The following is an 18103-nucleotide window of genomic DNA, read 5'->3' on the forward strand; positions in this document are numbered from 1 at the left end:
CTTTGTTTGGCAAGCCTCGGTCGATCTAAGGTTAAGGTATTTCATTTCTCTGTATACTACATTAGGTAGAACGGCGTGAAATTGTGTGCACATTGTCTTGCTTTGTACATGTACACTTTGTCTTTGCAAGGACTAGCTGTAGACATTTTGTGTATAACTTAAGAACTGTATGCTTCTGACAGACTGCCAAAAATGTGACTACAGATACTTCATGGTCCATGTCATAAATAAAATGGCTTTCCCAGATGCTAGGTGTCAAAGGTCTTAGTTAGAATATTGGTGATGGATAGCATTATGGGCATGATATCATTAAATCTTGATATTCTGATGTTCCAAACCATACGTCTGCTCCTGTGATCCTCGATAAAGGTTAGAGTTAGACATCCGGGTAGTAAGATACGCCAAATAGCAATTGCTCGAGCAACTGAGTAATTGCCATTTGGTGTTCCTGTGTTCACTTTGATTTTGCTTTTCATGGTTTTGACTTTTATTTTGGTCTGAGCCCTTGTGGCGTAGAATGGCTGTCAGTGACTGAGTGAGTGATCGAGAGGTCACAAGTCTGATTCCTGGCGTTCCTCAACAATTATTTTTCAAATGTCGACAATTATTTTTCAAATGTCGTAATCGTATGGTCAATTTTTGGAACAGCAACAGTTACCAGTAGATTAAGCAAGTTTCAGCTGTTGTGATTGTGACAATGTCTCGTTCTTTCTAGCACAGAGTGAACAGTGTTGAAAGTCTGGCTGCCTGTATTGCAGATTTGTGTGATCTGAGCCAAGACTAAGAAGAAACATTGTGATCACATGCCAACTGGCACACAGTAGTAGTGTTTAAAGTTCATTCAAGGCATGGATGACATCATACATCATATGTCTAACTCCTTGCCCTTTGCTTTTGTTTCAGGATCTGATGGCTCCGACAAAGTGACGAGGCTTGTTGGTAACGTCGTCCGGCATGTCTGCATGTGACAACTTTGTGGAACACGCATGGAAGCCAGGGACGTGTACAAACTGTTTTCTCTCCAAAGGACTCCACTCGCATAGCGACTCCAGCGCGCAAAGTGTCGAACTACTGCAACAGAAAATACGACGAGCATCGGCGCCGGATGTACGCCGGACGGAAAATAGGAATCCGATATTTGGGCGGGCACGTTCTGGGTCAGCGTTATTGGCAAGAACTCCTCAAGATGCAAGGAATAAGCCAAAGATACCACTGGAGGTAAAAGAACACAAAAAAGCCACCATAAGTAGCTTCAATATGGAAGAGTTCAAAAGTCAGAGCAAGGTCAAAGTTCAAATAGCCAAGAGAGAGGGTGACAAAGATTTGGGTCAGGAACTTGGGCGAACACAAAAGTTGCTGGAGAAATTTGAAAACAGAAATGGAAGGGACAAGGAAACTGATATGGAAGAAGAATGGCAGAGAGAGATGGAAAAATTCATGGGAAGGATATCGGAAAAAAGTCAAGTAGCGGCAAAGTCGATTCCTAGAAAAAGTGCTTTAAAGAAAGAAGGAAAGAAAGCGAAGGTCAGTGTGCAGTTTGCACCGAAGGTCGTTGAGGTCATAGGTCAGGATGGAGGACTGTTTTCTTTTGATGGGTCATCAGATGATGAGGAATCTGAGGCTGATGAATCTGAGGCTATGGATGATGACCAATCAGACCAGCACACAAGGGGAGTTTCAGAGGTTGTCGAGAAAGGTAGCAAGGATGAAATAACAGAGGACGACTTGGAGGAAGAACTGAATGACCTTGTCAAAACAGTAACACAGATACAGGAGAATGGAAAGACTTCAAAGTTCTCGCAACTCAGGGCCGACACGTTTTCCCCTGTGCCATTCATAAAGCAGAAGCTGTACAACACGGTACCCCTCTGTCGTAGCACCCCCACCCCAAGGGCCGCAGTCGCCCCGCTCTTCCATCAGAGCTCCGATACGGACTTGTTACGAAATGTTGCTTCCAACGTCGCTCCGGTTAAACCATTCTCCATACAGGGAGAGGTGAGGAAAGCGAGAACGATGAGCGACAGTTCGGGGTCGGACGGTATATACGCGTTACCGTACAGAGCTCCGACTGGTAACACTCCGCCAAAGGCCCTCCCGCAACCCCACTACTACCACGTCTTGGACAATTCTCAGAGTGGGGACGATTCAGAACGGGAAACTCCCGCCGAAAAAGCCCACAAGGACGTTAAAGTAGAACTCTACCAGGTCAGTCTGAAACCACAACCAAACTTTACCATGCCTTACAGAGTGGTGGACTTGGACCCTCCAGCAATGGTGAAGCCATACACTATTATAGACATAGCAACCAACCCCCCAAATGAGTACCCTGATCCCTCTATAGTTAGAAAGGGAACAGAGCCATACTATCACGAGCTGTGGAATGCAGGCAGTTCACCGAGTGGATCGGAAAGATCCTCCCCATCCACGTCAGGTGGTACAGCCCAGGTCAAAGTCGACACCCCTTCACCGATGAATGGCACGTCCTCACACAAGGAGGGCGAAGGCGCGAAGACTAATGCGGGGATGCCTCCGTTTCCTAGGATTCTTAAAGATGATGTAGGGAGTCCTAAGTCACCACACAAGGTGCCTATTCTCATTGACCCAATGGCATACGACAACCTTGTAGGCTACAAAGGTCTGTTACACAAATGTAGCCCACCTAATAACCTGAAAGATGGGGAGGATGGTGTGGAGGGAACAGAAATCAGGCAGCCTAAAGTGTCTAATCTGCACGCCAACAAGAAAGGACCGAACCAACATGAGAAGGGGGAGTCAGGTACTGTTTTAAGTACATTTAAACCTGACTTTGAAAGAGCATCACCTGAAGGGGCTGCAAAGAAAAAGGCCCCTCCTCCACCTCCCCTTACTGGTGTGGTCCCCACCGCCCCTCCAAAGGAAATGGTGTCACACAACTACCCCCCTTCGCCAAGTAGAACGTCCCACTCGCCATCCCCGAAGAGAAAAGACCGACCGGTGGCCCCGCCTACTATACAGGAAATGGTGTCATTCATCCCCCCTCCAAAAGGTGATGGTACCAGCAACAGTTTCCTTTACCCTTCAAAAAACAGCAGTCCAAAAAGCAAAACACTGCCCATTGCATCACCTTCCAAGGATGGCAAATCCTCGCCTTTAAGTCTCAAGAGTATGTCGCCTACTTCCCCGACTTCTCCCACACATGAAATTTCATCCAAGTGGTCACCAGTGGGAGAACACAAGTCTAAGAAGTCCAGAGGCTTTTTCAAGAAACTTTTGGGTAGAAACAAAGGGGAGCTGAGCTTTGTCGATGACAATGAAGTTGCGGGGGATGATGTCGTGTTGGTGAACCAGAACCTATTTGGTGGCGTCAGAAGTTCAGAGTCTTCCGACACCTTAGACAGCATTGCTTCGTCGAGGAAGAAATCTGGTTCAAGTTCTGACGCCAGCAGTTCCGAACCCTCTCCGGGAATCCGTCGAAGAATGCAAGCCTTCCAAAACAACGGCAAGGACACGCCAGTCCAGAAACTGTTAGAGAAGCCTAGAACGCCACCTTCGCAACGCAGTATCGCCACACAGATATACAAGAAACCATACCACAGTAGCGGGTCTTCCAGTGACAAGGATAGTACTCTCGAGAGGCCGCTGCGACAAACGAAACCTTCCACGAAGAAAACAGCCGCTCCGCCACCACCCAGACCTCCAAGGGATAAAACACCCACAAGACAAGCCATGCGGCCACCAACTCAAGGAAGCGATGCCACCCCTGTGAAGGTAAACAGCTCTCCCGTAGACGACAAACGTCCACCACGACCAGCGAGACCTCCGGTATTCGCAACAAGTCCACCCAGAAGGTCGATAAGCGCCGACCGACTGAGGAAGTCATCAGAGAGTGCTGGGGAGGCGGAATACGGTAACACAGGTAGGCGCCTTCATTTATGTCCTGATAATTTGTTATACACTCAGTATGCTAAATTCGCTCAAGGATATGGAATGCTGTTTTTATCAAATTGACTACCTGATTCTTTGTCTTCACAGGTTTTGCCAGAGTGGACTTAGAGACACCTACAAAGCCAACCCGACCATCCCTACCCCCTGCTCTGTCCAGAACCCCATCCCCCTCCACGAAGCCAACCCCCTTCAGTAAGCCGTCCCCCTCCAGTAAGCCATCCCCCTCCAGTAAGCCACCCCCCTCCACCCCTGGTCTCCGTTCAGTCCTCAAGTCTCCACAGACCAAGCGAAAACAGCTCAGTCCCTCTGATCAAAGTAAAGATTCTCCTCCAAGAAGACCAGTCCGAGTGGTGTCCCCAACTAAGGAGAAAGCAGCTTTCTTCATAGACAACCATGGCCCACCCCACTCCTACGTGAATGTAGAACTTGGTTCAGTTCCAAACGGAAGCCTTAGTGACTCAGACGCTCAATCACCGAATCATCATAAACCCAAACCAAAGCCAAGGCCCCATACTCCAACGAAAGAAGTGCCTGATAGCTCGTACTACACACAGCTGACAGCTATGAACAAGAAGACATTAGAGGCTGTGACCGAAAAGTGGAAGAGGGGGTGGTGGTCATCGGTGGAAGAGCTGAAGATGGTTAAAGCAGAGGATATTGTACTGATAGAGGCTGTTCCAGACTGTGGTGCTGAACACTCTGTGATCTACAGCGCTAAAGTAAAAACTCTTCCTGGCAAGGACATATCAGTTAAGGTAAGGCTACCACAGTGACTGTGATAAGACTGTCAATTGTGCAACTGTAACTTTAGTTAAGAAAATTGACAAAAGCCACTTTTCAAACTCTGGCTCCATTTTTTGAAAAATCTACTCTCTCAAGATCATAGTCTGGCATAAATGTGCGTAAGGTCAGGGAACGAGAGGTTGGGGGAAGAAATGGTTTAAGAAATTAGGTTTTCCTTAAAAAAATGTGTTACTACACCCTCATTTCACCCAAATCATGTGAACATTAACATCAGATTGTGTTCTCACAAGAGCAGTTTTCGCAGTGACGCTGAAGTTTAGAATGGGACGATTGGGACCCATTTGAAAATTATAGAATGTGTCGTAGAAAGGTTGTCATATATTTCTGATATGTGTACATCTTTTCTGTTGCTTACTACAGTTTTTATGAATCCATTTACATCTAGGTTTACACAGATCAGCAAGGTAGAGCCTTGTTCCAGAAGGAGGTCCACATTCTTCAGCCCCTCCCACCTCACCCCAACATCTACTCACCAGCTAAGCTCATTCAAACAAAACTGCCAGGACCATCCCACCAATCACAGCAAGCCTTGCCACAGCAGAACAACCAATCAGGGAACATGTTAGATAGCAAGTTAGCTGTATATACCCAAGTGCCTACGGACACTCTTGCAAACTATGTGAAGGAGTCAAAACGACTGCACGAAAAGGACCCAGAAGTTTACGAGAAGGAAGTTTCCCTTTTGCTGCTACAACTCCTAAAAGGCTTGGAGCATCTGAAGAACAATAATATTTCTCATTATGATCTGAGACTGGAAAACATCCTTCTCGCAGTGAGTGACAAAGAAGACAGCCCGCAACTTCTAGTTTCGAATTTCAGCCACGCGAAACTGAGAAGTGATGACTCTCGATCGTCAGCGGACATTGAGCGCCTTGCTCCCGAAGTGGTGCAGGCCATTCGGAATGCTTCCGATCTTCAGTACGGCAAGTGTGATGAATTCGCCGCCGGAATTCTAATCTACGAGCTTCTCCACATGTCCAATCCATTCCGGAATCCAAGCCTTACACAGGACGGGTACAACATCAAGGACCTACCGGAAATTCCCCGGAAATCTGTTTATTCCGAAGTGTTGCAGAATCTCGCTCACTGCCTACTACAGCCGAAGCCAAAGGATAGAATCACGTCAACACAAGCCGTGGAAAGTCTTCAGTGCCTGTTCTGGGGCCCTCCTCCAGAGATGTTAGACTCAGTGGAAGGCGCCACGTACCAGGAACATGTGTATAAGTGGTTGGAGGTTGAACAAGGGAAGATGGTGAACACCATTGTGGCTAAGTGTGTGGGGAACTCTGGAGGCCTTAGTCTAACTGACGGTATGCAGTGTGAGTTTCTGTCCCAACTGAGCGTCGAGAAACTTACAATGGCCATGACTTTGGTGAAACAAGGAGTTGGAAGAAAAATGAACAGTGGTGCTAGAGTATAACTACATGTATGTTCACAGGTGCAACTGTGTGTTCGATATATGAGCTTGTTGATGTCATCCATTCAGTCAAGACAGTTTGGCCTTAGTTAACTTAAGCATCTGTAAGACAAGCACAAACAAGAGAACATGTTTTGTTATGGAATTCTAAAAGATTAGCAGACTTTATACATGATTTTCTTTCACAATGACAGATCCAAACAAGGATGTTTTCCTTATACATGTAGTCCAGTTTCATTGAAAAAAGTATTGTATATCTTTACTTACATGTGCCAATTGAGTTGCCTTACATACATTCTTGTTAAGGAATTCAGAAGAGCCATTGATGCCAATGTTTTCTTTGTTTTTTTAGATCAGTATTTTGATTGGATAGCTGAAAACTTGTAACAGTTTCTCTCACAAGGTGCATTCAAGAAAATCAGGTGGAAAATGAAATTCAAAAGTTAGTGATGAAGTGAGCATTTAGAGAGTCATTGTTTTAGTTTTTCTATAAAAAGCACCCAAAATGCCAATCAAAGACAGAAAAAAACAGTTCACTGCCTTTTACTAGCTGTAGTAGAAAGAATGGAAACACAGTAACTATTATCAGAATAACATTGTGTGTGTAATTCATTGTTCAGCATCTAAGGTATATTGAATTTTCTATGCTGCATTTTAAAGCAAAATATTGGAAGTTTTTCAAATGTATTGGTCTTCTATGTTGTACTAATTTTTTTTTTCAAATCGTAGATATGGAATTTACTGTGAAAACAATGCTTATCATGGACTGGTAATAGTTATTTTGTTGTCATATGGTAATGTTTAAGAAATCATTTCAAACTGTATTGTTTGAATGAGTTAGTATTTTGTCTAACAGTGTGCCAAGTGTACATATTGTAAACTGCAACAGCAGTGTGCTTTATTTATTCTGGATATTGTCAGTGGTAAAGCTGCTCCTCCTAGCAGTTCAATGTGGCAGTGCAGGATCAATGCACTTCTGATTGTTACTTGTATGTACACTTTACAGTTGTACATATTTGCAATGCAAAGGCTAACAAGTACATTGTATTTGACTTTCCTTTACAGAATATTATGTGGATAATGACAAGAAATAAGTTATCAACAATTGTAGTTATGTTATATATGTTCATTGCCAAATTATGGTTAAAATATTTCTGCCATGAAAATATTTTTTTGTGCTGTAAATATTTAGTATTATGTACACAATATAATGATTTGTGAATGTGTGACATTGGTTTGGTCTCATTAAAATACACTGTAGAGTTACAATGCAAGTGAAACAACAAGGGAATAGAAACAGAAAGAAACAATATGCCGACACCCGGGCCGGTAGATCACAAAACCAACGTACAAACCACAACGCCAAAAGCTCAAAGCTGTACTTGGCGTGGTCAGTTTGGCAGCGCTTGAACCTCACTGTTACACAAGGATTGCATTCACACAGTCACACCAAATGCAGAACACCAGAAGACTGCAAAGAGCAAGAGATGCTAGTACTTGACACACAAAAAAATGCGTTTCTAATGCATATTCTATTAGTAGTAGATTACATTCAGTATTTTAGAAGCGGTTCTGTTTTTCCCATTTTGATATCACTGAAATCACCGTCTGAGAAACCGAAAGTGATCGCTTTGGGAGTTGTCAAGCGATGCTCTGTGAAGGTCGCATTCATGCAACAAGGGTACTGCAGTGCATTCAGAATCTGATAGTCGGCGCTGTGACTCCATCATATGCTGGATTTCACGTCTGAGCGCAACAATGTTGAAGGACTGGTCCGTCTGGTAAGTTAAGGACAGACAGACAGAAATTGGGGCGGATTGCATTGTGTTCACGATATGCCAGAATTTGTCGCCTGATCTTTCGCAGTGCCAACGAACTGCAGTGCATAAAGAGACAACAACGTCAACAACAGTTCAGGTCAGTGAGAATCCTTTTCTGATACAGGCGCACAAAAAAGTATAAAGATATATAATAGTGTTCTGCCAAGTTGAATTCGGTTGGCTGTAGAACATGTAGAAAGGGGGAAAATACATTGGATCTCCGCTGGTCAGGTTCTGAGAGGCACGCTTCCATGCAAAGAGAGAGCTGCAGTACATACAAAAACTGATAGTCGGCGCTGTGACTCCATCTCTAGTGTAAGTCAAATGAGCCATTTAAAACTTTACTGCTACAAAATTTAGTGATCTACTACATTGTTTCAGATAGTGTAATTTCAATGGGATCTGATATTGAAGAAAGAGGATTATATGTATTTACACCTATCAAATTAGCATTAATTTAAGTGGTGGTGAATAGGTAACGACGCAATTGACATATTCTATATCATATCAGTTTCCTATGTTGTGCCAAGCGTCATGCATTTTGTAAGTCCTTTTATCACTGCAAATCTCTTTTGACGCGTTTTTAATCGTTGGACATTGGTCTTTGATTCAATGGCAACACTGATTTCCAAATTGATGATTTCAAATACTAGTAACCTGTTCGTCACAAGGAAAATTGGCACAATTTCTGATATCGATCGAAGTCCGGTGAGACACCCGCTTTTAACTCTGTGTCTTGTTTTTTTTTTTCTGCTTCAGCTTCACCAATTGAATCTTCAGGTCCCAGGTTTGCGGTAAAGGCTGAGCTGCCTATCTGGCCTGTCTAGCTGGCCTGGCTATCACATATAAGGCTACCCAGATCCCCTGATTCATCCCAATACACGATCAGACACCAAAAGATTTAGTGAAATACATCAAAATAACACCCATTCCACTGAAGTCGCGTACTTAGTCTAACAATATGGGCACCAATCGTGAGGTCAATCTCGAAACTATCAAAGAGGCTGCCTGTACCTTGTCTGGTCACGTGATAGAAACGCCAATACAAACCTGTGAGACTCTGGACTTGTTGGCTGGAAGAAGGCTCTTTTTTAAGTGCGAGAACTTCCAGAGGTCAGGATCCTTTAAGGTAAGTCTACATCTATATCTGGGTATCGGGATGTTTCTGTACCTTTACAGTTCGCCCCTAGCAGTTATACCCCTGTCACATTTGGCGAAAATCAATCAGACGACGATTCTGCGGCAATGACCCGAGTCTCGCTTATAATAATAGCTTTATGGCACAACAATTGTACAAGGTACAAAGTATGGCGTATATAAGACAGGGACGGTTTTCAGGTGAAAATACGCGCAACCCTCTGTCGATCTTAGATACGGCCAACCTTCCATCGATACGCCCGAAGTTTGCGGATAATGTGACACGGGCATTAGGACAAGCCTCTAGGCATGATGTCCGATGATCACGCTAGAGGTGAACTGTCAAGGTGCCGAAATGTCCTACATCCCGAGATCTGTTTTACGAACAATTCTGTTAAGGGGTGGGACCTGATGATGATGTACAATTTTTCTTTTAAGATATCCTGCTGTCTTAAGAAGAAAAGGTCCGGCTTGTTTTGCCGTATTTTAGGCCATTTAAGTCAGGATTTCTATTTTGTCAAAAGCCTAAATTTAAGTCTATACATCCTAAGAGCACTAACCTAATATCAATCTCAGCTCATTGTTCTGAACTGCAACTCCTAACACAAAATTGGACTTACCCAATTTTTGACTGACCAACTCATTCCTAGACAAAGACTGAAGTTGGACAGTCGAAATTTGGGTTAGTCCAGTCTATATTGACTGTCAGACACATGTACGTGTATAAGAATAAAAATGCCTTTTCCCTGTAGTTCCGTGGAGCCTTCAACGCCGTGTCCCGATTGGTCAGTTCGAATCCAAACGAACCAATCAAACGGCAACTCCATGTGGTGGGTTGCAGCAGTGGGAACTACGCCTGCGGACTGGCCCTGGCAGCAAAGCACCACGGAGTTACAGCTCATGTGATCATGCCAAACAACTGCCCAGAGTGCAAGAAACAAACTGTGTTATCATACGGTGCCAATCTGTTACAACGTGAACAGAAGGTAAGGATTGAATTGTTCATGTCAATAACAAACAAACAAACAAACAAATCATTATTCATGATTGAAAACGCTCTCGAGCTCACTCGCAGGGAATAGTACTACTGAATTCAGAGGTACAATTATTAAGGGAGACACCTTGGAAGAGAGTTTCCCAAATCATATCCAGTTGCTTCAGTAACTGCAATATGGCTCATCGTATTACCTGGATGTCCCATTTTCATCGACATGAAAAGAAGATTAGTTGTTCTGATTAGACTAAGTCCTTGTTATTATCATCATAACTAAAAAGCAAACAAGAGATAGCTATATACCAATAAAACAATTACGACCATAACGTGTACATAACATATGGAAATCGAAAATTCGTGTGGAGTACTGTAGGAAACCATTAGGAGGCCCATTATCGAACTGAACCTTCGTTTTACCTACCACTTTATATTCAAATATGATAAGGATCCATCGCTATCCATAGCTTTGTAATTTATACTGTCCACACACAGACAAACACACACTAGTCGATCTGCCTTTTTGGTAATAACGATGGTCAGTTTGATTTAGAACATGTGTCTTTCGTCAGGATTTTATCCCAGCTCGGAAACAGGTGGAAGATTTGACAGGAGCGGTCTTCATCTCGAGCAGTCAACATCCTGACGTCATATCCGGGCAGGGAACGATGGGATTGGAACTTCTCCAACAGGTAGGGACAACGGAATTTTGTGCATGGTGTTTTAAGGACTGAGTTTGTATGCATGATACCTAGGAGACTTTTTTCATCGGGCCAAAATTTGTTTGTTTGTATTGCACGGTAAACCGCCTTATGGCTTAACACACCAGGTTTGTACCGAAGAGCACAATCTGCATACTTAGTATCCGGACAGATTTTTTTTACCACACACCCGGAAGGACCCCCACTCTTTTCGATGAGTGTTCTGGGTTCTTTTATGTGCTCTCCTCAAACAAGGGACCTCCATTTAAGGTTCTAACCAAGGGCATCCCTAACCGAAGCTAGGTAGTCATTTTCACCTTAATTGAGTGAAGAAAGTTGTGTCAAGTGACTGTCTAGCATGACAGGATTTATACCCAGGACCTCTGGGCTAAATACCCTACTGTTGTTACGATATGTGATACCAATGTTTTTATCAGTCCAAAAATGTTTTAATTTCAATTAGTCTATCAATGACTTTCAACTCCGTGTCGTCACATGTTTACCATGTCATGTCATTTGCGTGCGCTTTTTATTTTACAGGTGCCTGACTTGGATGCTGTGATTATGCCAGTCGGTGGTGGGGGGATGCTGGCAGGTGTATCAATGGTCATCAAGGTACATATCTACTCTGTTTGTGCTGTTTTGAATACAAGTATACAAGGTACTACGACCCGTTCAGTTCGTTCTTTGACCTATACCTATAGGCAATGTCGTGGTTTGACTTGTATACTCGCAAGGTCAAAGGTGAAGACCAGTTCTTGTCTATTACACCATGATCGATACGATGTACAGATGCATTTGTGTGCCACAATATATGACGCATGAGCAGTTGGCACCTTGAACCAGCTTATTTAGAAACCTGTGATCTTGTTATTTGTTCCCAGTCCATCTGTCCCGAGGTCCGTGTTTATGGAGCCGAACCGGAGGTTGCAAACCAAGCGGCCCTTTCCCTCCAGACGGGTGAGCGGCGCGCCTTTTCACATTTCCCGCGCAGCATAGCTGATGGACTTGTCTGCGGCATTGGGGAAGTGACGTGGGCATACATCCGGGACAATGTTGACGACATCTTCACTGTTTCAGAGGACGAGATAAAGGTACAGAATGATGCTATGCTATATGATCCGCCCCTGGGGCGTTGCCAAATATTAATATTCCTTCAAGGGCAAAAATCCAGGTTTCAAGCCAAATCCTTGAGATTGCTAAATCCATGCGCTGAGTTACTGCTGCGGTGCGTGCCCAAACAGTATAATTCCATATTTTCCCGCTGCATATCATTATCTTTAGGATTCCTAAAGGGTCTCTATGGAGTGTCCCAATCTTCAATCCCATAAAATCATCGAAGGCAAAAGGCCAATTTGGAAGGTCACCTTTAGATATATTTATTTATATAACATTAAATTGTGAAATAGCCAGTTAAATTTTGAACAAGGAAAGTTGATACAGGAATGTAGAATCGGCAACTAGAAAATATCTGCTAGCTTCTACAAAGGTCGTTGCCATGTACAACATGTACTTGCTTTCCACGGCAGTGCGCAGCCGCAGTACCTGACCTCTTGCGTATTTTGCAAGGGATTTGGCCTGACACCGGTGCCAGCCTTATAGGCAGACACAGGTGAAAGGTCACCATTACAGACCTGCGCAGAATTAGAACTTTGATGCCATGCAAAAGTAAGATGGCTTAAAAAGGAAAGTGTAAGAAGCCTTAGTCTTGGGAAATGTTGGCATTTTGGAGCTGGAAATTATAGGTAGGGCTTCTTGTTATTTTGTGATAAAAAAAAGGGTTTCTACCATGTTTGGAGTGTCGTACGCAGTCAAGAGTAAGTTCGATCGTGTGGGGTCGCTTTTTCGGTTACCGAAGGGTTCGCTTAGCGGTTACCGTAGGTGAAACTTCATTCGCTTTCAAGCCCTATAGAAAAGTCAGGAAGTAATTTTTAGTACTCAAATTACTTTTTGTCTTCTCGTTACGTATTTTACTATGGAATTCAAGTGATGAAAGTAACGCACACTTTGTTGAAGATTCTGGAAGTTCGATCGTGTGGGGTCGCTTTTTCGGTTACCGAAGGGTTCGCTTAGCGGTTACCGTAGGTGAAACTTCATTCGCTTTCAAGCCCTATAGAAAAGTCAGGAAGTAATTTTTAGTACTCAAATTACTTTTTGTCTTCTCGTTACGTATTTTACTATGGAATTCAAGTGATGAAAGTAACGCACACTTTGTTGAAGATTCTGGAAGTTCGATCGTGTGGGGTCGCTTTTTCGGTTACCGAAGGGTTCGCTTAGCGGTTACCGTAGGTGAAACTTCATTCGCTTTCAAGCCCTATAGAAAAGTCAGGAAGTGATTTTTAGTACTCAAATTACTTTTTGTCTTCTCGTTACGTATTTTGCTATGGAATTTAAGTGATGAAAGTAACGCACACTTTGTTGAAGATTCTGGAAGTTCGATCGTGTGGGGTCGCTTTTTCGGTTACCGAAGGGTTCGCTTAGCGGTTACCGTAGGTGAAGCTTCATTCGCTTTCAAGCCACGTAGAAAAGTAAGGAAGTAATTTTTAGTACTAAAGTAGCTTTATGCCATCTGTCCCTGGCATTTGCTATTGAATTCAAGTTATGCACACTTTGTAATCTTAACGCCATGACATATGAAAGTTAAGAATATACAGTGACAACACTGAAGAAGTAGCTTTCCAGATCCCCGACATTCGGGGTGAGGTCAATTGTTTTCAAGCCTTGTGGAAAAGTTAGTCAAGTATTTTCTTTGGCGGTCAAATGGCTGTCTACGTTCTGTCGAGGGGTTTTAGTATGGAATTCAAGTGGTAAAAGTAACGTACACCTTGTAGTCTTGACGCCATGACGTATGAAAGTTAAGAATATAACTTTTCCCAGTAGTTATAGACGAAAGCCTAGGCTATAGTTTCGGCCTCTCATGTCCATAGTCTCTCTGATACGTTACCACACGTGCGTTTAACACGTGCGTATATTCAAGATAACGTTACCTATGTGGTCTCTCCAGAGTACTTAAGCCCATGTGTTAAGAACGGATGTTTGGAAAATGCAGAATGGATGCTCTAGTGTTAGAAACATTAAAGACTTTGACAGAGAATTCGCTACTCATAGTTAGGAGAAATCCCCTAGTTTCAGCCTTTCGTGACCGTAGTCTCTCTGATACCTATGGGGTCTCTTTAGAGGAATTAAGCCCATTTGTTAAGAAGTGGTGACTGAGAATCACAGAATGGGTGCTCTAGTGATAGAAAACATTTTTAAATCAATTGAAAATTTGTTTTCCCAGTTAGAAGAAAGTCTACAGTATCGGCCTCTCGTGACTGACCTCCTTGCCTACTGATACAGTCGGCCTGTCGTGCCCGGCCCTTCTTGCCCGGCCTGTGTTTGCCCATATAGCAATCCATACCCAGATGCAGAGAAATGGGGACAACTAGCGATCAATGTCATAAATGCAGCACCGTAGCCAACTGCTAGTCGACGCTTTTGATCTTGCATCACAGTTCTCACTCATGTACTCATATTCCTAAGTATTGTTTGTAAAAAAAAAATACGCAAAAAGCAGGCAAAATCATATCTGCAAACTAGAGTCTTAGAGAGAAATGTTCCAAAGGAACGCATGGCTGCAATAGCCTGGGTACCATCCGGGTAGTAGTTCGCTCCTATGTTCGCTTCTGCTATCACAGAGAAGCGACTGTATATAGTGTATAATGAATGTCAGAGCTAGAAGCGACTGTATATTATATATAACTAGAAAGGCCGACATTTGCTTGAGAGCAAATACAGCATATTTCAGCCATCTCCCTCCCCATGCAACAATAGGCTATTTCAAAATCACCCATTTGAAAAATCACTTTTACTAATGACGGTTTAACCCAAAAATGAGTCTTACAAAATTCCCCCGTTCAAGAATGGACTCCAGTGCACCCTATGTGAATTTGCACAATAGACCAGTCCAGAAATACTCCCACTGAAACCTTGGCCTTTTGAATAAGAAACCAAATCCAAAATTGAATTTAGCAAAAAAGGTCCCAGTGCATAAAAAGGTATAGTAGACCAGTCTAAAAACACTTCCACTAAAATTGAATTTTGAATCATCACCCGTTCAAAACTGAATTTGAAAAAATCCCCCTTCCGTGTGCAAAAAATGGACTCTTCCATGTAAAGTAGAGCAGTCCAAAAATACATCCGCTAAAATAGGACTTTGACATAATCACTGAAGTCCAAAAAATGGATTTTTAAAAGAACCCCCCACTATGCAAGAATGGACTCTTCCAGAACACCCATGTAAAATTGCAAATTAGACCAGTCCAAAAATAACCCTACTGAAAGACTTTGACAAACTAGAAGTCACCAAAGTCCTAAATATGAATTTTGAAAAATCCCCCCTCCGTGCGAGAATAGACTCTTCCAGCACACATTCTGTAAAATTGCAAAATAGACCTGTCCAAAAATGCATCCACTGAAAGACTTCACCAGTCCAATGATGAATTTTAAAAAAAAATGAACCCCTCCGTGTAAGAATGGACTCTTCCAGATAACACCGGGCTCGCTGATTGGCTGCCACCCCCCCTCTTTAAGATATAGATTCAGGCTAAGTGATTGGTTACCTATCTAATTAAATAGACATATATGCCAGTAGGTGCAATCTGCAGCTGGGGGTCAACGACCTTAAGGTCATTGACCCCTCTGGCTATTGGAAAATGACAAAAAAATCCCCAAATATATCATTTTGACGTAGTCTATGACAAAAATTATACATGTGTCATTTGAATAAATATCTAGTGCACCCTTTTACCAAAATTTAGGTCATTTGGTTTTAAAACCAGAGCACAAGAGCCAAAAGTGTACTTTTTGGTCATAAAATGGCCAAATAATCGCAAAATTGAGCATTTTATTGTAACGTATGCCTCAAGTGTTATTGAATCCATGTGCGCATATGTCTAGGGCACTCCTATCCTAAATTTCAGGTCATCCGGTTCTAAAACCAAGGTACAGGAGCCAAAAGTGTCCTTTTTTGGTAAAAAAATGACCAAAAAATCGCAAAAATAAGTATTTCGTTATACTGTACACCAAAACTGATATTGAATCTATATGGGGGACTTATCAAGGCACATCTGTACCAAATTTCAGCTCATTCGGTTATAATACCAGGGTACAGGGGGCCCAAATATACAGTTTTGGTCTTAAGATGACCAAAAAACCTTAATAAAATCATTTAAGAGACAGATATGGAAAAAATGAAAAAAACGTCCGAGGGTATTGGCCCACTCTACCCTTGTGCCAAATTACAAGTCATTCGGTTGAGGAACAAGGGAGATACCGTGTTCTGAAGATTTGACAGGAGAAAGAAAGAAAGAAAGAAAGAAACATTACGAATACAATATATTTCACCATACCTATGGTATGGCTGAAATATAATGAACGCTGGAGCGAACTCTTTCCGGATGGTACCCAGGCTAGGGCTGCAGAGGATGTCATCCATAAAATTTACTTGCCTAATGAATAACTTAGCGATCGATCATATTCATCGTAAAAGCAGTTGTTTTATATCAGTCAAACATACACTTGAACTTGCTTTTTGTCCCAGAATGCCATGCGGCTGGTGTGGGAGCGTATGAAGCTTGTAGTGGAGCCATCAGGCGTGGTGGGCGTGGCCGCGGTGTTGTGTGACAGCTTCAAGGCACGAGCGGGAGGGTGCAAGAACGTCGCCGTCATTCTGTCAGGAGGGAACGTGGATCTACAGAAGCTGCCGGAGATACTTAAAATGTGATCTTGTCTCTCACCTGAAAACACGCTCACACATTCTCATACAAAGACCCTCACCGGGGATCTATTAAACTGGGAAGAGGCTTCCACTTTCGTACGCATGGTTTATAACCAGATGTCAGAGAATCGTCTATGCCAAAGGAAAACATTTGGGCGTGTCTTTGATTGACTGAAAGCTGGGCAATTCTTTGATTGGCTGAAAGCTGGGCAATTCTTTGATTGGCTGAAAGCTGGGCAATTCTTTGATTGGCTGAAAGCTGGGCAATTCTTTGATTGGCTGAAAGCTGGGCAATTCTTTGATTGGCTGAAAGCTGGGCAATTCTTTGATTGGCTGAAAGCTGGGCAATTCTTTGATTGGCTGGAAGCTGGGCAATTCTTTTATTGGCTGGAAGCTGGGCAATTCTTTGATTGGCGGAAAGCTGGGCAATTCTTTGATTGGCTGAAAGCTGGGCAATTCTTTGATTGGCTGAAAGCTGGGCAATTCTTTGATTGGCTGAAAGCTGAGCAATTCTTTGATTGGCTGAAAGCTGGGCAATTCTTTGATTGGCTGAAAACTGGGCAATTCTTTGATTGGCTGAAAGCTGGGCAATTCTTTGATTGGCTGAAAGCTGGGCAATTCTTTGATTGGCTGAAAGCTGAGCAATTCTTTGATTGGCTGAAAACTGGGCAATTCTTTGATTAGCTGAAAGCTGGGCAATTCTTTGATTAGCTGAAGTTCAGGGAAGTTCCGCAAATGTAGTCTAATTGTCATTGTGAACATGTGGAATTGTTGCTATCACAGTGATGATGTAATGTGTGACACATCTATTCTGTTTATAACTAGTATTTACTATCCAAGCAGATGTTCGGCTCTGCTTGGCCGGCGGACACTAACAAAACAGTATAATAGAAAGCCCAACAAAATCACCTAAACACGTAAAAAAACAACAGGCGGATCCGAACCTCTGCTTGGAGAGCAAACCTGATTCATTTTACACCATAGGTTATCTACGTACACGTCCCATCGTAAAACGCACCATTTTTGCCACTCTCCTATCTCCTCACCTCGCCTCACCTATCCCTTGACTCTTCTATCTACCATCCCAGATATAGATCTTTACACCACATAAACCGCACGGGACGCCTTGCAACGCTTAACTTCCACCGAGCATTCTGTAACGATTCCCACATCGCTTCTCCACTATTGACGTTAGATGGCTTGATGCTCTTACATATGTTTTTATGTGACAAAGGTTTACGACTATATTACACATTGATAGAATAGTACGGAACGAATGGTTTATGACGTCGTTGAAAGACGCATCACACAGTAGCAGCATCCGTTGTCTGACAAGGAATATGATTTACTGTTAGAACTAATAAAGATAGAAACATTACAAGCTTTACAAAACTCGCTTTTTGACATATACGTGTACTCGTCTAAATGCTTATTAACATTGCTAACACTTTGAGTTGTTGAGTGGGGTACTTTCTCGTGTGCGTGTCTGTGTGTGTGTGTCTATGTTTCTGCACAATTGCAGTCACCAATAACTCGAGAACCCCTCTAGAT

General features: G+C 42.9%; 2 protein-coding genes across 4 annotated transcripts in view; both read left to right on the forward strand.

Annotated features, from left to right (window-relative positions):
• The window catches only part of LOC118411104 (inactive tyrosine-protein kinase PEAK1-like), a 35834-nt gene extending 28463 nt beyond the window's left edge, over positions 1-7371 (forward strand). For all 3 annotated transcript variants that reach the window (XM_035813137.1, XM_035813138.1, XM_035813139.1), the window contains 3 exons: positions 904-3895; positions 4012-4679; positions 5114-7371. In XM_035813137.1, coding sequence (XP_035669030.1) covers positions 955-3895; positions 4012-4679; positions 5114-6148 — 4644 coding nt within the window. In that variant the 5' untranslated portion in view covers positions 904-954 and the 3' untranslated portion in view covers positions 6149-7371. The remainder of the gene's footprint in view (positions 1-903; positions 3896-4011; positions 4680-5113) is intronic.
• Positions 7372-7955: 584 nt separating this feature from the next.
• LOC118411234 (serine racemase-like) lies at positions 7956-18097 on the forward strand. Its single transcript, XM_035813372.1, has 7 exons — positions 7956-8062; positions 8725-9094; positions 9855-10088; positions 10666-10785; positions 11335-11409; positions 11679-11888; positions 16376-18097. The coding sequence occupies exons 2-7, from the start codon at positions 8927-8929 to the stop codon at positions 16556-16558; spliced, it is 990 nt and encodes a 329-aa protein (XP_035669265.1). The 5' UTR covers positions 7956-8062; positions 8725-8926; the 3' UTR covers positions 16559-18097.
• Positions 18098-18103: the final 6 nt, after the last annotated feature.

This window comes from Branchiostoma floridae, chromosome 3 (genome assembly GCF_000003815.2).
Source record: "Branchiostoma floridae strain S238N-H82 chromosome 3, Bfl_VNyyK, whole genome shotgun sequence".
NCBI lineage: Eukaryota > Metazoa > Chordata > Leptocardii > Amphioxiformes > Branchiostomatidae > Branchiostoma > Branchiostoma floridae.